The 26,315-nt window shown below is 37.9% G+C and overlaps 1 protein-coding gene across 1 annotated transcript; it reads left to right on the top strand.

The window, feature by feature from the left end:
• Positions 1 to 442: 442 nt before the first annotated feature.
• On the top strand, positions 443 to 14,990 carry LOC104554693 (WD repeat and coiled-coil-containing protein). Its single transcript, XM_010197812.2, has 3 exons — positions 443 to 2,362; positions 10,684 to 10,804; positions 14,824 to 14,990. The coding sequence occupies exons 1-3, from the start codon at positions 443 to 445 to the stop codon at positions 14,988 to 14,990; spliced, it is 2,208 nt and encodes a 735-aa protein (XP_010196114.2).
• Positions 14,991 to 26,315: the final 11,325 nt, after the last annotated feature.

Genomic DNA, 26,315 nt, shown 5'->3' with positions numbered 1-26,315 from the left:
AGGCTGTAGCTTAATACCTAGGCTTAATGGTGTATGATCTCTCTCTAGCCTTCACCAAAGACCTTCATTCACTGAAGGTCAAGGTATTAGAGTGTTATTTTTAAATATACTCCCAGCAGTGAAGGCTTTAAAATAGGCTTCTACAAAAACGTACAGTAATTAGTTAAACCTTGTTAGCCATCACATGAAGATGATAACTCCTCCCAGGAAAAGACATAGCAAAAGCAGCTTTGACGTGGATTTATACTTAGAAGAGCAGCTACAGGCTTACTGGGAAGGAGTGCACGATATAGGCTCTTGGATTATTATCAGAAAACCAATTTTCACTCTGGAAAGGAAGAGAAGGAGATAAGAGGAAAAAAATTACTTATCATGATCTGCAAGTGAGTTCCATGGATTCTCTGCTTTGGAACAACCACCAGTAGACAGAAAGCTTGAAAAGATGGAGCTGGGAAAAGCAAAGCTACTGAGAACCGGCCTCAATGCTTTATATCAGGCCATCCACCCCGTGCATGGAATTGCCTGGACAGATGGGAAGCAAGTGATACTGACTGCTTTATACTATCGTAACGGAGAGCTAAAGTTTGGAGACTCAAGTGTTGCTGGTCAATTTGAACATGTTCATGGGCTTTACTGGGGCCCATGTTTCTCGACAGACACCCCAGCTCTGCTTGCTGTTCAGCATAAAAAGCATGTCAGTGTTTGGCAGCTGGGCTACAGCACTGCAGAGAGGAACAAACCCTTGATTTCTCAGACTTGTGAAGTTGGTGAGCCATTTCCACTGCTTTCTCAGGGCTGTGTCTGGCATCCAAAGAAGGAAGTCTTGGCTGTGCTTACAAAAAGAGACGCTTCGGTCTTGCATGCTGTTCGTACTGACAATACTAGAGTTAAGGCAGATATCAAAAGCAGCGGGGTTATCCACTGTGCTTGCTGGACTAAGGATGGTAATCGTTTAGTAGTTGCTATAGGCAGTGCCCTGCATTCCTACATATGGGATGATGCTCAGAAAACTCTAAATATCTGCACCTTTTGCCCTGTCTTTGATGTGGGAGGTTACATCTGTGCTATAGAAGCCACACTGGATTTCCAAATTGCTGTAGCGACTGAGCTTCCTCTAGATAATATCTGTGGTTTGAATGTGGGCATTGCATTTGATATGCCATCTGGTACAGAAACTGGTTCTTTAATCTCACAGCCTGCTGTGGTGCTTGGTGATGAGGAATACTCCATGGACCTGCGAAGAAAGTCCACGGATTCAGATAGATCTGGTGTTGATTCAGTTGCTTCCTCTTCATCAGGTCCCGTGGATTTAACCCATATCCTTGCAAACCACCGTCGGTCTGATCCTGGTCCTATTATTACTCTGAAACGCAAAGACTCTGCAGCAACAAATGGTCAAGACTCTTCTCACTTGATCTTGGTGACTTTTGAAAGGAAGGTAACTACCACCAGGAGAGTCACCATTCCAGGTATTCTGGTTCCTGATATAATGGCTTTTGACCTTAAAGCCCAGATTGTGGCCGTGGCTTCTAATACTTCTAATATTGTTTTGGTGCATTCAGTAACCTCTTCCTGCATGCCTCATATTCAACAAGTCCAGCTGGAAAAAAATGAAAGACCAAAGGGACTATGCTTTTTGACAGATAAACTCCTATTGATTCTGGTTGGCAAGCAAAAGTTCCCTGAGCCTAGTCTCATTCCATCTTCAAGTTCAGACAGGTACATAATGCGTTTGATGATCAAACAATTGGTGCTGGAAGAAGATTCTTCAGCATTGCCTGAGACCAAGCAGAACATGTTTTATAACTTTGAATCCTCTGTTAATATACCTGGAAAAAGAAAATTCTTTGAAAATCTTGCTACAGAAGACCAACATCAAAACAGGGAGCTGTTAATACCAAGAAGCACAGTTATTCAGTCTCCTAGTGGCAGGAGAAGACTCATTGAAGAAGTAAAGAGCCCTAGTTATGAGCAGAGCTCTTCATCAAGTGTGAGTGACTTGGATGAAAAAAGGCTCCCAGGAGAGTCCTCGGTGGCCTTGGAAACACTGGACACTGAACCTACCAATCGTTCAGTGTCTCTCCTTGGTTTTGGAACACCTGCGAGGCTTTCTGGCAGACCAACTTCCCCTAAAGTGCAGTTCAACATGATCCAAGAAGCATCAAGTTCTCCTAAAAGCAACAATTTGCCAAGTGAAAGAGGAATGAGTCACATCTCTAGAAATTTAGAGAGACTTTGTGGCAGCTTCAATGAATTACAATTGAGTCTTTCTGAAATAACGGACTTCGCTAAGAATGGGAGGAGGATATCTTTAGCCTACCCATGCTCACAGGAACCACCCATCGTTCATATCACTTACCAGGTAACTTTTTTTGTCAGCTTAAAAATATTGTGATAGGACACTCATTTTTTTAAACAATCTTGTATTTATTTACCTTTAAATCAAGAAGATGCAGTTTAATTCTTATCAACCCATAAGAAATGTAACCTGAGTCTGCCATCAAGCTTAATCTGAAATGGTGTTATAATTTGTCATTGAAACAACAACTTGGGATGATGTGGGTAATTTAGAGGATAGTTCACATGCGAGGTTTGTGTCTGCTCATTCATTGACTCTGCTCACTCTCTTGGGTACCTGACGATTTTGTGTGCATCTATCAGAGAAAGAACAAACAGTCGTTACTGTACAAAGGGTTCATATGATAGTTTAGTGTAGAGATGAGACTATAAGTAGGGTGGTACAGTAGCTCACCAGAAACACGATAAATTCAAATCTGAGCTCAAATCCAAAGTCTGAATGTAGTTAGACCTTCGTGAAGAATAAAACTAAGTATTGGGTCTCAATTTATAGAAAATTCAGATAGGCATGGCATGAAGTTAGCTTATTTCTACTTTAATTTGTCGCTACTAATCTTCACAGAGCTGGACATAATTTCTAAAACATATTACCACTTCAGATTTTCTAAAAAAATACAAAAATCTGTCAATATGTAATTAGCATTTTATTAAATAAACAGATGAATGTTAAATCATCATGTTCCTATTGCACACTTCTTTTGGCAAAATTCCTTCTGGCCTCAGTTAGAATTTCAACTGAGGGATGTAGGTTGGGCAATTATTTCTGACTATTATTCTTAGTATTATTCGCAGTAATACTAATATTATACTTGATAATTTTTTTGGTCATTCTGATGCTAGTGGTATTGCTGCTAAAACTAGGATCCCTTTCAGGATGTAAATGTCAATTAGAAATACATTTATGTCAAAGTTAAACACTACCTTGTGATGCTGCTGAAGTATAGACTTCTCAAACAAATTTCACTTCCTTTAAAAGAATCCATATGGACCTCTAAGTGCCACTCCTTACCCACTCATTGAGGGAATAGTGACTCAATTCAATTGTACTCATTATTTTTTTGCAATTATTTACTTGGCATTTAAGAAGATTTTAGCATGTTAGGGATTCGAGATAACAGCAAGGCTTTTGATCTCAATTAGTCAATAATTTAACTTGAATACATTATACAAATTCTGGTGAAAAAAAAATCAGCATGTCTATTTTAAATAATTTAGGATTTTATTTGCCAAGAAGCAAGCCCTTCTGTTCTTCAGCATGTTCAAACTAATTTGATGTCTTAACATAAATCAACTTATTTATTTAGCAAGCAGCCCTTTCTCTTCGATTTTATTGGATTCTTCCAAAGAGAAGTTTTGCTCGTGATACTTAACACTAACCTAAGTCACTGTTCACTTTTGCTTGCACAAGCAGTAAGAATTTATTTTCTTGGTTGTTTTTTCTCTTGGGAAGCAAAACAAAAATATCAGTGTTTCTAAAATACTGCTAGGCTAAATACATTTAGAAAGGAAGACTCTTATTTACCTGAACAGGTTAGTTTCACACTGAGCCAGCAGAAAGCACTGCTACTACTGCATTACAATGACTCAGAAAAAATGCTACTATGTCTTTCCTACACACATAGCTCTTCTTTGTAAGCCTCAACTTATGTAAACCTCAGCTAACGGCTTGCGTAGTTCTGCCCCAATTCTGAAATCTAACAGGATCACAGCAGGATGCCAAAAAGGAATGAAAAATAGACTGATGGCAAAAAGGTCTCCAGACAGGGAAATATTTGCTTCATAGGCAGCTAATAATTTTCTCAGAAAATAGTTGTTTTGATTAGTTTGGATTCAGACATCTGAACCCTGTTCCTCCTTCAGGAGTTGATTAGTGCTCTGTGAGCTCAGAGACCAGCTGGGCTGTGGGTTCCAGCCAGGCTCTGTGATCACAGTGCAAAAAGTCAGGAAATAGCTTTATTGCCTTATGATATAAATATCAGCCTGTGGAAACATTCTAAGCTTTAGGAACAGTGCAGTCCAGTCAATAATATGGCCATTATCTTTTTGTGCCAAGTGCATGTCTTCTTAAGTGTTTGTATAATCCTCAGCAAAGCAGAAGCTCAATCTCGATTGAGAAATCTATTGTACTATAAAATATAATGATCGGTACTGCACAGCCATATTTATGCATTAAAAACGCAAAAGTTTAAAACACACCAGATAAAAATGTAGAAATAATTAATGGGCAATTATGAACACCTTTGTGCAGAAGCATTATTGACATATTCATGTATCTTTTGAGTTCTGCTTAGAAAACCATAATATAAACCAGAATGTGTATTACTTAATAATTCATAATGTCTGCTCACTAAACAGCTTTCAAAACCTTTGTTTGTTCCGTTAGTGCCAGCCTACCTAGAGCTCCTCTGGTGTCACATCCATGCAATACTACTAGAATTTATATTCTTTGTAGCCCATAGGCATAGAAGACAAACATGATCACTCACACTTTGGAAATGTCACTGCACTATCACTTGCGTAATAGCAGTCAGCCACCAGAGATGACTTGATCATTCAACCTTAAAAAGCAAATAATATTGCTCTTTCATCACATACAGACTTATGATTCAGAATAGTGTGGGAGGGCAGACAGAGAAATGCAATAAGAGGATATTCTTTAAAAAGAGAGGAAAAGAAGAGAAGAGATGAGGATCTGTCACAGATTTGTTTCTGTTTCATTTTGCAGAAATATACTTTTATCATGCTTTTCCCCTAGAAAAGAAACAGCTGCAGAATATTTAAACTAACCTCATTCAAAAGCTAATTACAGTGGAAATAAAGCCAATCTGGATTTGAAATTAATGGCATTTAGGCATTCCAGGAGGAATAAGATTCATCTAAATCTGAAGAATATCTTAAAACTACATTTTGCTCACAAGCAGCATTATGTCAAAAAAGTGTATCACTGAGAGCATATATTGCATAATTAAACAGGAAATAAATATCTTTTCAGCAAATAGTCACAATTATTTCCTTTTCTTAGCACTCACCAATAATTATATACAAGTCAATTTTTACTTTTATGCCATCTTCATACAATTTACTATGGGAAACTTTACTGCCAAGATCAGCTTTAAAAACCAATTTTTTAATACAGATCTGAGAGATGAATAGAAAGGAACCAATATGGCAATAAAGTTATTCTGATAGAAATATATGAAGTAGAGATAAAGAAGCAGGGTATAAGAGTGGCACAGCAAAATGAGCAGAGGCTAGTTTTCAATATTCAGCTGTAATAAGACCACGAATCTTTCTGAAATCCAAAGGTCAATTTTGACTCGGGTTGAGCAAGAGAAAGCCATGAAAATGATGGAAGAGGAAGGTGATATGACTGCTCCCTGGAGTTAGAAACTAGTCAGCCATCCTGAAATTTAGAAGGAATAGATTTAGGATGACTGTAAAAGGAAGACCTGCAGTAGTCAAGAGAAGGTGTGATTAATGCATGGATAACATTTTGAGCAAAGGTTGAGGAATTTGTTTAGGAACAAATTCTGACCTCAGTGTTCTGAAGTTGGTCAACAGCAGACAAGTAGGGCTTGTAGAGGAGACACTGTATCTCCTATTAAAGCGGATTATTTGTTTGTTGGATACATAGACACAAAAGGAATGTGTAATATCTAAAATGAATTCAACTTTTCATACTGTGCAAAGAAAGTAAAGATCTGAGCTACAAAAAACCCACACTCATGGAAGCACAAGCATGAGGACAAGTGGTACACCTTAGACGACAATATATCTGAAATAGTAGTTACAGAAGTGTTAACAGGAAGTCAAGAGCAGAGAAACTGTCTGAAATGTTGATGTGCACTATAAATGCAAACTGCTTTGGGATTTAAGCACCACTGAGCACCTCAGATCTCTTCCAATGTCAACATTTCACAGACTTACTAACCTGACAGGTTATTCAGGGTTGCAATATAATGTCCCCCACAAGGGCAAACAAAGATATTAAGATCTCTACCAAAATAAAATGAGAATTCAGCAAAAATCAAATAGGAATCACAGCAACAGTAGAGATCGTAACAGGAGAGGGGTGAAGTGCTGGCTGCCAAACCTAATTAATACTACCTGTGGCAATGCTGCACAAGGTTTAATGAGACATAGCACTTTGAATGGCAAAAATCGGTTCTCATTCCTCTTCATTGCTCTTCCTTATCCATCTAACTCTGTTTTTGTTGTCTTGAACCCTCATGTCTATTTAATTTACTAGTTTTTTCTCATCTCACACAATGAGTGTGCGGGCAAGGCAAAAGCAAGCTGACAAATGGGTACTAAGATATCAAACCTGAAATTACCACTGAAGCACAACACAAAGACCTGAAATCAAGGGTTGAAGAAAATGAAAAAAGAGTTCTAGGCAAGCACAGCACTATTCACCTCACAATGCAGAGATGTGACTGACTAATCTGATACTTTTTCTATATAAAAGAACAGATTATTAACACAAAGGATATGAAGAATATTTAAAATACTTGTAATTCAGTACAGTACTCGAAATTGCACCACAAGGGAAATTATTTGTTCAACAGCAGGGAATAGGGATTCATAGAAGAAATATAAGATGGTTAAGGAATTAGCTGGAAGGAAGATAGTAAATGGTTATAGTAATATAAAAGAAAATGGAAGACATTTACTAGTGGATTTTCTCATGACTGATCTTCAGGCTAATCTAAATGTTTCATTAGCGTTCTGATGAGATATACTAACAAAATCTGCATATGGCATAAAGTCAGGAGTATTTTCAATAGAGGATCAGGATATTGCACCTGTAATTTGGTCACCTTAGCATCTAAAACAAACAAAAAAACCAGCTTGAAATGAACTAATATGAGGTGCATAGTGATACGTTACAGGATTAATAGAAGGAACTTCTGCTATAAACTGGATATTCATTAGCTGGAAACAACCAAGGATGACAAAAGCTTGCACATGTTAAGTGAATACAAGATGACTACAAATCAAAAATGTGAAACATTTATGAAAAGAACAGTTGGTGGATACATCATGAGGTGCACCCAGTAAGTAATGCAATAGTGGGCAACATGGCCACGATGCCTCATCTGGAAAACGTTTTACATTTCTAGACATCCATGTGCAAAAAAGATACATTGGAATCGCAATTATTCACTAACCCAAGTATTAGTAAAACCAATTCTGATTGGTAGCATATTCTTATTTACCATCCTAATTCATCAGTTAGTGAATTTTTATTCATGAAGATGATGTTAGCATCAGGCAAGTGTAGGCAGTGCAATAGGAAATACAAGACACAGTGAAAAAAATCAAGAGGTAGAACTAGCTGACTGCTCAGTGGCATTCAAAAAGAAGAGATAAAAGATGTGTTTATTTATCACGTGCACATACAGTGTGTAGCATGTAATCCAGAAAGCCTTTTAGCCTTAGTAAATTATTTTCTTCTCACATATATTTGCATTCGAAACCATGAGTTTGGAAAGCCAGTATGGCAATGCTATGATGGGCTGGCTGATGCCCAGAAGACTTCCAAGGAAGGAGACTCCACAACCCCTCTGGGCAGACTGTGCCACTGCTCCATTACCTGAACAGTAAAATATTTTTTTCTTATGTTTAAATGGAACTTTTTGTGTTCCAGCTTCATCCCATTACCCCTTGTCCTGTTGCTAGATACTATAGAAAAAAGGGATGTCCCAGCCTCCTGATACCCACCCTTTAGATATTTGTAAATATTAATGAGATCCCATGTGGATCAAAATATCAACAAATATCAAATATCAATATGACAAAACCAGACACATGTTTTGGGAAGAGGTGGATTAAATAGATATGACTAGAAAATTGTCTTTGGGTTAAGGCATGAAAATGTGAAGTACTAAGGTGAGATTCTAGTTGTATTTCTAACTCTGTCACAAATCACTTCCACGACCTTGAGCAAATCTCTTAATCTTCCTGTGTAATGGTTTGATCATCTATAAGAAGGGAATACTAACAGTTACCTACCTCTCAAGAAGGCATAGGCTTAAATCAGGTAATCTATGATAAGATGTGTGTGAACATAGTCCTCAAAGAGAAAGCACGTTATCATCACTTAAACTAAACATTAAACAAAAAAGTCTAAATAATTATAAGATTAAACCAGAGAAAGATTCTTGGGCTGACAGAATTTGCCAGCAGACAAAAATAAATGTAAGGATAATTAAGTTCATCATTAGAAACAGAAGTAGATGAGAAAGACAGAGAGAATAGCTAATATGAACGCTCACAAGTGATGAAAGACAAATGACTCTGGAACTTTAGCTTCAAGGTCTGCCACTTCAATCTGATTTCAGGAAAATGAAGTAGCTGTTAGATATGCTTATCCACAATCTGCAGCAAAGAAAAGTTTTGCACAAATACCTGTACAGGCAAATAACACCTTTGCAATGTAAATGCAAAGCACATGCTCATTGCTGAACACTCTGCTCATTGAGTTTTAAGTGTATTTAGGTACAATAGAATATAGAGCTGTATAATTTGAAGAGATCTAAACATGACAAAAAGCTTCTGTTATATAGTTACAGCTGTAATAAAAAGTTACTATAGGTTCCTGACTATGAAAGTGACACTTCTTTGATGCATTCCTTAGACAGTTCCCTGTTAATTACACAGCAACAAATTTTCCAGCTGTTTTTCATGAGGGAAAAAGATGAGAAGACCACAGAAAGCTGGAAAATTTCCATTTTTACTGGAGATTTTTACAGTTCTTATGCTTCCTATCAATCATATTACACAAATAAACAACAATGAGCCCTAGACTACCTGCATGGCCAATTTATTGTAGAGTGGGGAAAAAAGACTTTTGCAACAGTTGGTAGACATTCTGCTTTACAAAAACCAGAGCGGCTGCATGACAGTATACACACTATGTAGAGAAAAATGAAAGCAAGTAATTTAGGAATGTTGTCATGCAGCAAAAAAAAAAAGCACATGTTCATTGAGAGAGTGAGTCAAAGACAGCATAATTACAAATGAAGATAAGCATGAAAAGAGACATTTATTTAGGCAAAGGTTAGATTACTATTTGCAGAAACAGAAGATGTGGCTGTGAATTCATTCAACTTTAAGTTTCTTACTAACAAGAAAGATTCAAGGGCATGAAGTACATAGAGACAGGGTAGGACTAGAACAGGAGTCAGGATAGATGACATCTTTTTAAAACATGAACTTGGATCCTTTCTGAATGTACAAACCAGAAGGTTTTGGGAAATGGGAGAAATAGACTGTTCATTCAATAATATATTAAAAAATAACAAATATGTTAAATTTGGGGATATTGCAAACAGAAGAGATGCCAAAGGGAAAAAACCCCAACATAACAAGTAGGAACTACAAAGGTGGAAAGTAAAGAACAAAACAAAATTCACAAGACAAAAATAACAAATTATTTAGAAGACAATGTTCAATTCACATACATTTTATAATGGCACTGAGTCACTGGAGAATTTTTAATGCTAAAATGACTTTCAAATTATAGCAGATAGGAAATGTAAATGCAAATGTGTATCTCCTCCATAACCACATGAGCTTTGTGGTGTTTGCACTTTCCAGTCATCAGAATGACAGAACACAAAGGTGTTAATTCTCAAGGTCAGATAAACTTCATGAAGCATAAATATACTACTTTTATATTTGTGTTCTTTTGGCAAATGTTAGAGCAAACTCCAGGGCTCTGAATCCATATATTCCTTACCTCTTAACGAACGACAGAGGATTTCCAAGCTACATTGTTATAACAGCTTTGCAGAGCAACTGTCACTGTGTCCAGTCTCTGCAATTTTCTCTGTGCCAGAACAGAGGTTATTTTACTAGGGTGGAAGAGTTGATCAAAGACTATCAAAACCACCCATGTGTAGAACTGAAACTGAGCAGCGTACTCATTTGCTCTGGTAGCATCTTGGACAACTTTATTCTAGGCATGATATATTCCCTGGCACTCAATTGGCTCTTCAGGCAGAAAGGCCTAACAGACACGTGTCCATATGCATGACCTAATACATTTTTTAATATATTTTTTATATATATAGGGCTGATGCAATTTTGAGCTGCATAAGCACACAAATCAAAAAACAGAGGAATATTCCGCTTCACGTGGGACTCTGAGATTGTGCTTAGAATTGCACTGCATGATGGAGTCATTACAAATTGTAGCAAAGACAAAGCAATATGACTAAAGAACTTAAAGGAGCAACAGCAGAGAAACAGTAAAAAGAACTCAGGTACAACGTCTAAGCCTTTAACAAGATCTTTTCTCTTACATGCATGCATTGGAAGAAAAGCTTTTCAAATGGAGCAGTTATTGAAGAAACAAAAGATGTTCTCCTCTGTGATGGCAAGATCCATTTGAATTTAGTCCAGCAGCTCTTTGATTTGCCCATCATTGAAATGAAATATGGTATGGTTTCTTTTATTTCTGGTATCTGGCTTCTCCTGAGATTTTTAGCATAAAGGAGGCATTTGTGGCAGAATGATTACTCCATACTATAGTAAACTGGGATAGCTAACTGTTTTTGGTGTGTGTTTTCTATTGTCTTAAACATCATAGAATCATAGAATGGAAGGGACCTTTAGAGATCATCTAGTCCAACACCCCTGCAGAAGCAGGTCCACCTAGATCAGGTCACATAGGAATATGTCCAGGGGGGTCTTGAAGACCTCCTGTGAAGGAGACTCCACAACCCCTCTGGGCAGCCTGTGCCACTGCTCCGTCACTCTCACGGTGAAATAGTTTTTTCTTATATTTAAATGGAACTTTTTGTGTTCCGGCTTCATCCCATTACCCCTTGTCCTGTTGCTAGCTACTATAGAAAAAAAGGATGCCCCAACCTCCTAAGATATGGCAGAGTGTCTCTTGAAATCGCTTAAATGCTAAATAACCGTAGAACCACCTATTAGTAGAATGTTAACTATCTCTACAGAGGAAGGCTGAGAAAATAATCAGTACCCTGTGTTGCCTGGAAATGCAAATGCTTCCTTGAGACCTTCTGGCATTTTGCTTTTCTTATCTTTACAGCCATGTCCCAGACCCGACAATAACAGTAAGATGATGAAAAATTCATTCTCAGAATATGATATACATATGGATCATGTAGAATTTGGGATTATTTTAATGTAAGATAAGCAATGAAGCTCCATATTCTAATTTGACAGTCTCACATTTCTACCACCCACCACCATAAGGACAGAAGCAGTTAGTGAAATTCCAGCCACAGACTGGTCTCTGGATTACCTTGCCCCTACCTGTCTGTGTATATCAGCTTCTCAGACACAAACATACTGTTATTTTTTCAGCCATTTCTTTATAAGGCTTCAGACAGCTTTTCTTATCACAAACTAAGTATATTATGATCTTAGTCCACACCACAGTTATTTGTAATTATGATCTTCTTGCACAGTTTCCACATTGAAAGATCCAAAAATTACTGTCTTGCCCGTTATCTTAGCCCCTGACAGGTTGAGGCACATTGGCTTAATTGGTATACTCTGTCTTTGAGAAATGAATTAAACTTTTGGTGAAGACAAAAAGAAAAGGAAACTAATAATATAAGCTAATAGTTTTCTAATTTATGATGGTTACCCAATAAACTGCTACAAGAAAGGCTTGTTGATAAAGAAGAAATCAAGCCTAGGATACTACTGGTGCTGGCATCAAGGACAGTGGGAAAAAGAGATGTATAACATGCACCATTCTGCCATTCATAATCTTCTTATCTCCTGGTTGTTGATGAGACCACAAGAATGAAGAAAAGTGGCTATAAAAACAACACAGATCAGGGGAGCTGCCTTTATCTGAGACATCTTGGGCTGTTTCAGTTTTCTTCTCGTTTACATCAGTTTCTGAGAGTTTCTCTTGAAGATAAGGATATACAGGTTTCATATTTTTGTTAGCAATCTCTCTTGACTGTACAGTGCAGAAAAAATTCCATTTCCTGTTGAGGCCTGAGCTATTTCCCAGCAAGCTTCTGCAATAACACAACGGAGCTTTGCAGGAGACAAAGGAGGATAACACTTTTGGCCTATATTTCCAGCTCTTGATTTTGGAAACAAAAAGAGATTAGAATTGAGTATGAAAATAAAAAATAATGTGCCTGAGAAAACTTATTTTCAGCTCTGTAGGAGCTGAATATTTAATATTTAATTAGCAGAACACTCCTCCTCACTTTCATGCATTAGACTCCAGAGATACCAAAAAGACAATGCCTCAGAATTATCCTAATGTGTCCCTCTTTCTGTTCAATGTGGTGTTCAGCTGTTCTGAAATTTAGTCTGTTTGTTGACAGCAAAAAAGAACATCTGAAACAAGAATCTTTCTAAAACTCATCAAAATTCAGTAAAATTATTAGTTTTAGAGCAGAAGTAGTTATGTAGCTCTTTATTCAGTTCTGACCAGTACAGGTTTATATTCCTAAATCTTTCCTTTGCCACACATGAATACTAAATGTGATGTTTAAAAATATCGCTCCCATCCTTTAATACTCTATTATTAAAGGGGACATAATGAAGACCATGCTTGCATTTCAATGACAGCCTGGCATTTTTTTACTATAAATAAACACTTAAACTTGAATTAATTGGAGGAAAAAAGTTCACAACTGTAGGCCAAATTCATACCCACAGCAAGCCTATTAAGATCATCAGAGTTACATGAGCAATGAACTTGGCCTTATCATTTGCACTTTAAGCTCAGGGCTGTAATACCTGTACTAAATATAGGCTGTCATGTAGTGCCCCGGTATTGGCACACAGAAGTCTCTTTTCACCAGGTCATCATTGTAATAATTGTACAGCAAAAGGGCACTACACTCTTAACAAGGTTTTCCCACCATTGAACTATTTTGTCAGATATGTTCCAAAGAAAGTGTTATCAATAACATAGAATTTCAAACATTCCAAGGGATGAAAATAAAAAGTATTGAGAGTTTGACAAAAGAGTATACTTTACCAATTTGACCAACAATGTAACTATTGGTTTGCAGCAGAATTTACACATTTAGACCCACTGCTTTCAGGATATGAAGTCTGTCCAGAATTAGAAAGAAAGTATTAAGAGCAGAAGATTAAAGATTCATGGTTTGGAATGACAATCTTCTTATGATGTAACAGGTGACATGACAACATGCCACAGAGTAGCAGCCTAGAAAAGTGTTTTGTTAATAGCATCAGGAGGAGAGATTTGCCTTATCCAGGAAAATGCATTATGACTGACAAAAATTAAACATGGTTATTCTCAATTTTCTACACTTCCTTTTTACACATTCCTTTTCATAGTGCAATTTTATTTCCCAAAACTAAAAATCTCAACAGATCATATCAAGGCTTTCATTACTTCATATCTCAACTAATGCCCCTGCTCAGTAACAACAGGATCGTGTTCTCTAAGAAAAGCATGTCATTCAAGGGTTCCCACAATCACACAGATTTTCTTTTTCATAAAATGTCAAACTGAAAAGAAAGGACAAAATAGTGCATTTCCTGTTTTCCACAAGAAAAGATCCAGTCCATAACAAAACAGATGAGTCACTAGAAAACAAGATATATGGTACATATAGCTTTGTTTCTAAGCTGACTTACAAAAGAAAAAACTAAGGAAGGGTAGGTTTATTTTCTGCTTCTGTGGAATATAGAAAGTGAACCTGAATGATTTTGATGTTGTTGGTTTTTAAGCTTCCCTCTTTTTTGGGTTTTTTTTTTGTATTTTTTTCCCAGGAAAAAAAAATTGAAACAGCATTCACATTTTGTTAATTCTCTTTATGAGAAGATCTGGAAAAATAATTAAAGCACAACAAACTTTATTATACCAGGTTTTGTAAATCAACCTTTGTACATAATGATATATTTTGTAAATCATCTTCAAGGTGTAACTTCCATTTGCTATACAAATTTTAAAACATACTGAACAATCTTGGCTTGACAGTAAAGGAGGTGGAAACCTCTCCTTCCTTCTAGAATAAATACAGCACAATCATTTTCTTTGCCAACTTTTCAGGTTTTGTGATCTCCCCATCATTTGAGTAGAGCAGATCAGCAAAAAGGATGAGCAAAAGTATAGGTCACCAGAGCAAAAGGCAGCATGGAAAGGGTGGCTGAGTTTTCAGGAAATGGAGATACTTCTAGCTTATCAGAAATAGTAAAGATGTTTCTGGTTTTCAACTTAAGTAAGGTGCAAAATGCCTCAAACCTTTCAAGACCTTTCATTTAGCCCCCCCTTCCTGTTTACACAAAGGTGTGCTCAGGGTGGATTGTCAGACCTTAATGCCATTAGTGTAATGAGGCTTTAGTGCACAAAAGGAAAGCTTGTTCTGCTCCTGTGCTGCCTGACTTTTTCAAATGTGCTTGTACATTTTACATAATTAGAGCAGTACACTCATTTTCTTTTCTTTTCTTTTCTTTTTTTTTTTGGCTTAATTTTTGCAGGCTCCTCTTGGATTGTGCTCACTGCAGACAAGGATGGCTTTGTGCCATTAATATTCAAAGCAACACAAGAGATAATTATAAGGGATGGAAGTGACAGTTCAGAAGTCTATGGAGGTCACTCCTACAAAAAAAACATTTCAAAGCGACCACTGAGTAGAGTGACATAATTCCTGAACAGAAGATGGTAATGACTTTCTTTTCTAATGCAATGCAAGGACATTCTGCAGTGTCAGAAACTGAGAGACTAGAAAGCTGTCTTCACTACTTTCAATGTATTTTAACTGCAAAAACTGTGGCAAGGTTACACTATAGCTAAATCCTAGGGTCGGATCAGACCTAAGATGAAGTTTTCCACAGCTGTTGTTATTAATGGCTGCTAGTGGACTGGAGCAGAGAGACTAGCCTCTACTTGAATTGTGGTCAGGATGTTCTTGGAGAAACAATACCATACTAAAAATTATGCAGTCACAACAAATCTAGCCAGTACAGGTATGCAGTCTACATAAAAGCTGAAGAAAATACAACTAAAGAGCATTTCTATTCCTTAAGGGAAACCGCGAAAAGAAAAAAAAACCCAACTCCCAAAACTGCTTCAGGCTCTCTTTGCTGTTCCAGCTGGATCCCATGGAAAACTGCAACATTTTCAGAAATGCTTAACTTTTCTATGAAAATGTTCAATTACTAAAAAGGCTGCATCAGTGTCTCCTGTCATTGTCTTACACAGCATGTACACAGAAGAGAAAAACCTTGCAAGGTAAATTAAGGATCAAAGACATTGGTGTGAAATTTCATTTGGTTAAATGTAGGTGTGTGCACTGAACTTGTCATCTAGACTCCAATATGGTCAGTCAAAAAAAGACACATTACTCATGCCCTAACATAGACTTCTAAAACTGATTGTGGTGAACTCTTCCTGTTAAATAAGTAAATAAGTGCCTATTCCTTTCCACTGACTGCAAAGGCAAGCTAGGGTCACTAGTTTAAATACAAACATATGCATTTAGTCAGATAAATCTCACCCTCAGAGACAAGGGATTATATAGATACAGCTGCAAAGAAGGAAGACAGATTCATAAAAATTAAAGTGTTGTGACTATGGAGATAGAAGGAGGCATAAGGGGAGAACTGAATGAACTCCCTAACTTTTCTTCCTCTGAATTTGAAGAGATGGGCAAAGTATACTGAGTAGCCACGTGTGAGGCCAAGCATTTGATTCTGCTGGACAGGCCCCAGCAGAAGCCATATCAAGACACAGCTGCTTCACCCCAAGTATTCAGGGAAACATAAATGGGATTAGGTTTATTTAAGCTACTATTAAGACTTATTTTTCATACTGTGCATTTTGGGTCTTGTTAATTCTTCTAGAGAGTCTTTTTCCCTGCTTGGAAACCATGGCAAGCCCGTTTACAGGGCATAGACACACTAAAATCCAGTGACAATGCTTCACCCCACACCAAGGCTGGATGAGGGGGTAGATCTATGGTCTGAAGGCACTTGATGGGTTTGAAGGTTTGGCATTAGTACCACTGCAGTGATGCCGCCAGAAATCTCATAAGGAACGGTTTCAGCTCCTGAATTAAAGGAACAGATTCAAGTCCTTGAATTAAATAATGTCCTTCTCATGCAAATATCCTCCAAGAGACAAAGGAATCATCATTCGAAATTGCCTACAGCCACAGGTATGCAGTGTAGATGGGTATATTTGTTCTGCCTTGTTCTCAAATATCTTTTCAAGCAACCTTGAGGAGCATTTCTGTTTGTAAGAAAAAAACACATAAAAATAAATCTGACCTTTTAACTATTAAACACATCTAATACCCTTCAGTTACTTGGTTAATTGGATCGTGTGCTACTTTGCGTGAGAACTGTGTTCAAAAGGTGTTTGTATTATTACAGCTTTAAAAATTTGGTTTAAGTTGTGCTTTGCCGGTGAAGGAAATGAGCACAAATCATTGAAATCAAATAAGTAACACAGAGGTTCACAGACTTAGTGTGGTGAGGGAAGACATTATGAGATTTCCAAATGACATAGCACATTGCAAAGCAGCAGATGTTTCTAATCCTGCAAACACACTAGAACAACATCACAGAATCACAGAATCTCAAGGGCTGGAAGGGACCTTGAAAGATCATCTAGTCCAACCCCACTGCCAGACCAGGGCCACCTAGAGTAGGTCACACAGGAACTCGTGCAGGTGGGTTTTGAATGTTTCCAGAGAAGGAGATTCAACAACCCATCTGGGCAGCCTGTTCCAGTGCTCTGTCACCCTCATAGTGAAGAAATATTTCCTTGTATTTCTTTGGAACCTCTTATTGTGTCTCACAACAGTATCTGGTATTTACAATGCTTATGCTATGGCCAAGTTAAAGAAAACTTAATTATTAATTAAACCACCAAAATGCTTTTGTTCGTACTCTATGGTTTTTTTGAGTTCATTATATTCATTACTCATAACTTCCTTGCTGCTAGAGAAATCCTCACATTCCACCTTTTGGCATCTTTCAGCCTTCATGATGTTGCAACACTCAAAAGGGGAACTCTGAGAAGGTGAAACCAATGGAGATCAGCAAGTATTTTGGCATCAAAGGTGCCTCAGAATTTGTCACTAGACATTTCATTGTCAGTCTCTCACACTACCATTTTAATTTTTCATGTATTATTTTATAAACCAACCTGAATCTTGGGAAGATCATGAGTGAAAGATGGTTCTTTGGACAGATATCAAAGTTTGGTTTGGCTTGGTTCTTTTTGGTGGAGCTAAAAAGAAGCAAAACAATTTTAGTTGACAAAATAATCAGTTTCACAGAATAATTAGCTGTGAAATTCAAAAACTTGGTTCTGTGATGCTTAATGAACTTTTGGATTTGTTTGACTTCGGTGACATTGTTTTTCCCTACCGTGAAATTCAATGGTTATTGAACCTAAGTAGGAACTGTTCTGCCTGAAGGTGCTACCACCACGCAGCACAATTAGTCTGGTAACAAATGAGGAGCGCAGCTCATATTGTTGGACACTTAAAATTTTATAGGGAGGCTTAGAAAAAATATACCACATATCAATTAAAATTGTAGACTGTTAATGAATAACATTGCTTCCCCCCTCAGCATTTCTGAAGACACTGTTATGTAAATAAATTTGAAAATCAGTGTTTAAGTGATATACATGCACTTAAAAACGGACACTTGAGTGAAAAAATGTCTGTTTTCAGGTAATGCTTTAGAAGTGCAGTGCAGAATTTATTTACATAGTGTGTACCATAAGGCTGTAAAGTTAAAATTGAAAGTAATAAAAGCACTGGAAGAACTGCTGAGAGATTTATGCAAAGCAGAGGATAATTTTTCAGCTTTGGTTTGGACGGAGAACAGATGGAGACTCAATGGAGTGGAGAGATATAAGACGGCTCTTCTATTAAGCACAAGCTGTACAGAAATTTTTTTGTACAAACAGTGGTGAAGGCATGTGGAAGATAGAAAGAGTTTATACTAAATGAGTTGAGCAGACATTAGGCTGTGAAAAGGAGAAAACCAGAGACAGAGGCACTCATTGCCCTCAAGAATTGCTGTTTTATAGGGTCAGTTTAGATAAAAGGAGAGTTGTTCACATCACCCAAATTTCATGAAGGGGCTACCCTCCCCTTTTAGGCTCCTTATTATTTTACTAGCAGGAAGGACAGGCTCCTCTGGAAGAATAATGAGACCACTGGTGCTAGGTTCCTGTCCAGAGTCACCCAGTAAGAGAGTCTGTCTTCTGTAATTAAAACAGAGGAAAGCTAAGAAGACTAGCAGCTTAAAATAGGACTCAAAGCAGAATGACTACACTCCTTATGCCATACCAGTGGTGCTCAGAAGACTAAACAGTGTACCAGCTTCTCTAAAACATTTCCCCAGTGGAGAATAAACAACATACCAGAAAGTTTAAATTTCCATTTTAATTACTCTGTATCTTTATCCAGCACATTTATATGCATCCTAGTATATTTTTAGGAGTTGGTGCATCTTTACTTAAAAGTAAATCTGTTTCAAAGTACAGTTAAAGCTTGCCTTACATTTCCCATAATTTTGCTGCTAAGCATTCAGCAGTATGCTTGATTCTTCATGGTCTCCTGTATTGACCCAGTTCTTGAGAAAGTGCTAACAACGGGAGTTCTACATGCCAGACAGGCTTTTTCTTTGATTTGAAAAACAATTTTGTGAGAACAACAATAAAACAATATAAAAATTAAATGCAACAAAACCAAAGTCAGCTAAAATTCTGCTGGCCAATCTATAATGCTGACTTTGCACAACAAAATACTACTTTGATCTTCATAATAGCTAAAAAGCAAAAGATGACTGCAAAAAAGTGTATAGAATAGGCCTTGTTTGACCCTCAACTACTTCCTCCCTTTTTTACCTCTGCTACTCCAGAACAGTATTATCCATATTAATGTAAAAATCCAAAATGTCTGTTTCCTTTAATATCATTTCAACCACTGAAATAGCATAAATAGGATCATCAAGTTATCCTTTCCCTTGCTTCCCTTTTTTTATCTATGTTTTTCTCACCTTGGACAATGGACATATTTTTAGCCATTTTTACTTTCAGGTTTTCCTGTCTTAACAGAAAACCACAGGCATTGGACCATTTTCCCTCTCCAATGTGTAACAGAACAGTCCTTCTCTCTAACTCAAACCAATGCTAACTATTCTTAAGTAACTCCTGACAGATATTTCTCTAACTTGGTCTTAAAAAAACAACATATAGCACCAGGTTGCAATTATGAAACCTGTCCTTTAGATCAGGACTCATCTGACCTAACCTTTAAGCCAGAGGCATGGAGTGAGGGAGATCTTAGGAGTTACAAAATTTCACACACGAAACTATGAATTTATTTTCCATTGTGCCACACACCAGAAATTAATTTAGGTATTAGTGCTTGATGTGTCCAATGTTATTTTATTTTATATGTTAATCAGGCAATATTTCTTCATTTTTCTTCAAAATTTCTTCTTTAAAATTTCTTTCATTTTTCTAAGAGATGGAGGTAATTTCACAATCTTTCTGTTAAACACAAGCTGACTTTGCTGAGATGCAGTACTTGACAGACAAGCAGAGGACTGCCATTATCTCCCAGCTAATGACCTTTAGGTACCTCATACAAGAGCTTCCCAAGTGCTCGGTGCCACTCAGTCTCTGCTGGTAGGGAGCCAATACTGCCCTTGAACTTGATGTTTCCCTTTCCTCCACTATTATATGACACATAAGTGGGAAGAGGCAGGTGTAATCAAATGTTTGGAGGCATGTGGTGCCAAAGCTCAGCACTGGCACAGAGAAACTTCCTGCACCAGAGGCGACATTTGCAGTGTTACACAGTTAACACCGTAAGTACTTGACAACCTCTGTCCTTTGGCAGGGATCCATCTCCCTTGACAGCAGGCACCGTGACATCTTAACACAAAAGGGAGTACACAGCCAGGAGAGGAGGGCATCAAAACACCATGGTGTAACACTGCAGGCAAAAATGAACCAAAACCCCAGGTAAATGCCGACCTTTAGTCCACTTTAGAGGCAACAGTCACTGCTGTCAAATCAAATTGGCCCAAGAAGGCCAGTGGCATCTGGGGATGCGTCAAGAATTGTGTGGCCAGCAGGTCAAGGGAGGTACTTCTCCCCCTCTACTCTGCCCTTGTGAGGCCTCATCTGGAGTCCTGTGTCCAGTTCTGGGCTCCTCAACTCAAGAGGGACAGGGAACTGCTGGAGAGAGTCCCGCGCAGGACCACCAAGATGATCAGGGGAATGGAACATCTTTCATGTAAGGAAAGGCTGCAGGAACTGGGGCTGTTTAGTCTGGAGAAGAGGAGATTGAGGGGAGATCTTATTAACATTCATAAATATCTAAAGGGTGGGTGTCAGGAGGTTGGGACATCCCTTTTTTCTATAGTAGCTAGCAACAGGACAAGGGGTAATGGGATGAAGCTGGAACACAAAAAGTTCCACTTAAACATAAGAAAAAACTATTTCACCGTGAGAGTGACGGAGCAGTGGCACAGGCTGCCCAGAGGGGTTGTGGAGTCTCCTTCACAGGAGGTCTTCAAGATCCGCCTGGACATGTTCCTATGTAACCTGATCTAGGTGGACTTGCTTCTGCAGGGGGGTTGGACTAGATGATCTTTGAAGGTCCCTTCCAACCCCTACCATTCTATGATTCTACGAAATGTACTAAATACATTTAAAATGTAAAAGGCAGTACTGAAAGATGCAGTCCACAGATATTAATTTAAAAATTAGTACAAAATTCACAACTATTTACAATTTCAACAATCAAAAAATAAACTTTTGCCATGTAAGAAAAGCTCTAGTGCCCTAATTGAAATTTATCTGTGGGATGCTGAGGTGAAGTTCTCCCGAGCGACACTGATGAAAGGCTTTCTCCATTGGATCATTCATTCATCCAACATTGCTGGATGAAAACGTATGGATCTCAACATTTATATGGCTAAAAAGATCTACCAAACCATTTTTAAAGAGGATCAATTTCTCAATTCAACCTTCAGCTCTGTTGCACAGTTGTGCCAGCACAGTGAAGTCACACCAATGAATTACCAACATGCTCACTACTATAATATCTCATATCTTTGATCTATCAGTGAATTTGATTCTCTGTAATCATCAGTATCACCAATCACTGAAGTTTAACACTTTAGTGCATTTTACAAGCAGGCTAATTGCATTCCTCTACATTTTACCTACCATAGCCAGCATAACCAATAAGGGACAACTAGTCACAATTTGATTTGTTTTATGCTAATTGTTTCCCTTGTTACCCTTCCCTCAGAAATATAGTTCACTGAAAAATAAGTCAAATAAGCAAAAAAAAAAAAAAGGTATGTGACAAAATACTGGCTCCACTGCAAATTACTGCCAAATTTTCCCTTGAACTTTAAACAAGTCACGATTTCACTCTGTAAATATTCTTATGTTCGTGTAACTTGTAAACAGCTGTCACCTCTGTCTCCACATCTACATTTCCTTATTAATATTTTATTTGGATATCAGTCATACTGATATTGTGTTATCAACACAAAATGTAGCTACACTGATCTTCATTGATACACTCTTATCTCAAAACACTTGTACCTGTTTATAACACAAAAGAAAACTTTTTTACACTGTAAAGTTAACAGTGTGCCTGAAATGGAGGATTAATTTATGAAGAAGCAAAGATGAAAGCAGTGCTTTTGCAGATTAGTTACATAAAGGGAAGGAAAAAAAAAAAGAGAATGCAACAGAAGTATCTAGGATTGAATTGTTTACTGCCAGAAGAAAGGGTTCTCACAGTAAGATTTATAAAAAAGGAGAAAAGGTGTCTATACATGATGGCACAAGTGAAAGAGAACTCCAGGTGCCAACCAGAAAGATTAAGATTTGACCAATTTCTTTTGCATGATCTTGTTAAATATCTGTAAGGATGTGATTTGTATATCAGCTTGCTTCTGGACTAACCAGATCTACAAGGATGTGTAATTTAAACAAAGACATGATTTGTTCTGAAGAGGTATGCCTGAAAATAGCCTTGGAAAGATTATTCCAAAGGAATAATCATATCAAAAATGCTTGTTTACAACAGAATTGTTTTACCCAAATCAATTTTAAATCAGAAAGACCCTCAGAAAGCTTCTCATTTTTAATATACATGATGCTATTTTGGTTTTGCTTGCTGATTATGGTACATAACAAACTCTGTGACTAATTGGGAGACTAATTTTTACTTCCTGGCACTCTAACAGCAGTGCAAGAACGTGAATTTGACATAGAACTTTATGCCAGACTAGAAGGGCCATTTTCCTGCTGCAAAGCAGAGTTTTTGACTATTTATGGTTTATGTGCTTTGTGTTTTGCAGCTGTTAAATACTTGAAAACTGTCACATCCATTATGTCTCCCTTTAATCTTCTTTAAGCACCGTTCCTTCAGTTGCTCTCATAGACACACACCCTGGACCTCTTGTTACTCTGTCCTATGCTAGCTTTCAGTATCTCTCTTCAGCTGCAACAGAGTCAGCAGAAGTTAGTTGAAAGCCTGTTTCAGACATTAAAAAAGTGTTGGTGTAGGTTTTTACATATAGAAAGAGCAGGCTGTCACAGCATGAGGGGCTGATAAAACTTTCTTGTGTGTTTTCTACATTACCCATCCCTTCTTCCTAGTCTAGATATCAACCAGCTGTTTGAAAAATAATTTAGACACCAGACTGCCTCTTTTCTGTCTCTACAGGGGCCAGAAAAGCACTGGACCTCTTGAAGTCCAACCTGCTAAGGCAGGCTTCAGGAGATGTAGAGTGGTAGCTGCTTTAGGCATGGTAGCTATTGCTGAGGAAAGCAGAAATTCACATACACTTTGTCACTGTCCTAATTCTAAAATTTTCACTGATCCTTCCCATTCTTCAAAGCCTGAGGCCACAAGAAACCTCTGCAAGACCTTGGGCTATAGAGTACAACATTCAGTTTTGCCTATGCTATGGAAATATTGTGAGCCCTGCTGGTTTATTCAGCCATGGAGAATGGACAAGATACTCATGTGGAAGAAAATCAACTCTGTTCCAGGTGAAACCAGGACACTCACACATAATGATCCTGTTCACACATCCCACAACCATGTCCGCCTTCTTGTAACAGCTTGACATTGACCCAGGTCAAGGCAATTTTATGCAAAATTCCTCATTTTATATTATCTTTATTACTAATCACCTCCCAAAATTAAGAAGAAATGCTTTCGATCTAATAACAAAAAGAACATAACACATCTGTACCTTTTTAGCCACTGATCTTAGGCTTTATCTCATCATATTTGAGGGGACTAAATTGCATGACAGTGCCTCATTAAGTTTTCCCATTAAGAAGTATGATGATGAGATCCATCTGCTCATTCAGTAGTGTCCGTAACTTGGATAAATGAGGGTTTCCTTTTTTTTTAATTACACTTATGAATTTAACAGGAAGTATCTTCAAATTATTTTCCAACCCTAGATTTCAAGAGAGCAGACTTTGACTTCTTCAAAGATCTGCTTAGAAGAATTTAATGGACTAGGATTCTAGAATGTAGAGGTGCCCAGGAAAGCTTGTTAATCTTCAATTGACACCTCCTCCAAGGCCAAGATTACTGTGTCTCCATGAGTGAAAAATCAAGTAAAGTAGGTATGAGGCCTGCAGGGGTGAAGAAGTGGCTTCTGAAACAACTCAAATGGAAGAAAGAAGTCCATGGAATGTGGAAAAAAGGAACTGGTTGCTTGGGAAGAGTATAGGAATGTCATCATCTTTGAATGTGTGTATATTGAATAAGAGCAAAAGAAAATAATAATATGAAATAAATAAAATAAATATAATAACAATAACCCTACAGCATGTCTCCCCACCACAACTGCCTCACCTTCTTCCCCTCTAACAGGTATTCACAATTCTTCTTTCTCAGACTGTCCTATGTTCTTATTAAAGTTGTGTTTCAAACCAATTTGAAAAGCAGACACCCAAATGATACAACAAATTAAGTTATGAGAAGGCAAATCTGTTCTCAGTGCAAGGACTGAGAACAGATTTATGAGACTGTTCAGTGTTTAAGGCTAAGCCTGACACAATGTCAGTATAGATTTTTAAAAGACAGAATGGGTGCTTAAAATGAGCACGACCATAGGAAGCAATTTCTATATCTGTCTTTTTAATCACTTTTCCTTGCATAATTTCATTGCCCTACTTTCTACTTTATATACATCTCCTAAGGGCTTCTGTATCTCTTAAATCCCTAAAGTAACAGACCAATCATCTGTATCAGCAGTAAACAGCTTGAAAAGCTTAGAAAAAAAACCCCAAAACAAAGAAAACAAGAGATGTTTATTTGCATTACAGCTACTGAGAAATAACTGCTGTGGCTATGTGCACATCATGGCTGTGTGACTAGCCACAGCTAGTGGCTGCTGGCCAAGTAGCCTACAGCAATTTTCATGTTGTTCTGCATCACAAAATAACCAGTCTCTGGTTACACAAATAAGATACACACTGTTGGCCATCGAAATAAATACTTAGGTGTAATACTAATTACCAGCAAACCATCCTGGCACTCCAGTAGGCTGAGACAATTCCACTTCAATCAAAGTATTATACAACTGAACAGGTTTTACAGATTTGCAAATAACTACAAGTTTTGGTGATGTTTTGGTTTCATTTGTAGAACCCAATTAGCATTTATACATATAAGAGAATTTACTTGATGAAAAGTCTTTAAAAATACTTGTAGAATTCTAGGCACAGGAAACAAAAAGAACCATTTGATCCGAAAATACCTTCTGAAGCATTCTTAACTTGTGGTTTCTCCACCCAATAGAACAATTTTGAAATGCTTATTTCTGTGTATGAATATAGATGGTCAACTCAAGTTTAGGTGAAGAGAAAAACATGAAATCATTAGCGTTAAAAATGAGTCGTTGTGAGGTTACAGGAATCAAATGACACTCAGTGACCTGTTACTGGCTGGTAAAGCCCCCTGGTGGCACCAGTTCCTGGCACCGAGTGCAGATGCAACACGGACAGGGCAGCCTCTCTGCTGAAACACCACCTCAAAAGTTTTCTTATTTATAGCTGGCTTGACAGCACCTTCAAATCACATCACCATCAATCTAAAAAAATCACTTGGAATATTGTTACTGCCTTAGGAGATGTATCTGTCTGTTCTTTTGTGTTATCCAGAGGAAGAACAAGATTGAAAGCTCAGGCTCTATCTTACCCTCTGTGATGCACAGGCCAAGCACCCCAGGCACTTTCTGTGCCAATAACTGATGTAATTCAGTGTGGAGTGTTCAAGCATACACAGTTCTGCGGAGAGACAGGAGATGAACTGGAAAACTGGAAAACAACCCTCACCAACCCAGCAGGTGTGACACAGACACAGGCAAGGGAGAGCAGAAATCCCTGGTGCCATTCTGTTCTCAGGGCTGTGCAAAGCATGTACTTTCCAGGGCTAAAAGAACAAGAGCAGGGGGGTTGGACTAGGTGGTCATTAGAAGTCCTTTGCAATTCCTACCATTCTATGATTCCATGAAATGAGATGATACGAGGAAAGGCTGCGGGAACTGGGGCTGTTTAGTCTAGGAAAGAGAAGACTGAGGGGGGATCTTATTAATATTTACAAATATCTAAATGGTGGGTGTCAGGAGGTTGGGGCATCCCTTTTTTCTATAGTACCTAGCAACAGGACAAGGAGTAATGGGATGAAGCTGGAACACAAAAAGTTCCATTTAAATATAAGAAAAACCTATTTTACGGTGAGGGTGAGGGAGCCCTGGCACAGGCTGCCCAGGGAAGGTGTGGAGTCTCCTTCCTTGGAGGTCTTCCACCTGCACACGTTCCTATGTGACCTGATCTAGAGTGGACTTGCTTCTGCAGGGGGGTCAGACTACATGATCTCTAAAGGTCCCTTCCAACCCCTACCATCTCTCAGGCAGGGCTCATCTCTGCTCATCTCTCTGAG

The sequence above is a fragment of the Colius striatus genome, chromosome 2 (assembly GCF_028858725.1).
Source record: "Colius striatus isolate bColStr4 chromosome 2, bColStr4.1.hap1, whole genome shotgun sequence".
Lineage (NCBI taxonomy): Eukaryota > Metazoa > Chordata > Aves > Coliiformes > Coliidae > Colius > Colius striatus.
This window is presented reverse-complemented; position numbering and strand designations above follow the sequence as displayed.

What these genes read in the sequence shown, in the direction of transcription:
- LOC104554693 (XM_010197812.2), top strand. Translation starts at nt 443, where the DNA reads ATGGAGCTGGGAAAAGCAAAGCTACTGAGAACCGGCCTCAATGCTTTA. An exon ending in TCGTTCATATCACTTACCAG is followed by an intron (nt 2,363 to 10,683) that starts GTAACTTTTTTT and finishes ATGCATTGGAAG; the next exon opens with AAAAGCTTTTCAAATGGAGC. An exon ending in CATCATTGAAATGAAATATG is followed by an intron (nt 10,805 to 14,823) that starts GTATGGTTTCTT and finishes TAATTTTTGCAG; the next exon opens with GCTCCTCTTGGATTGTGCTC.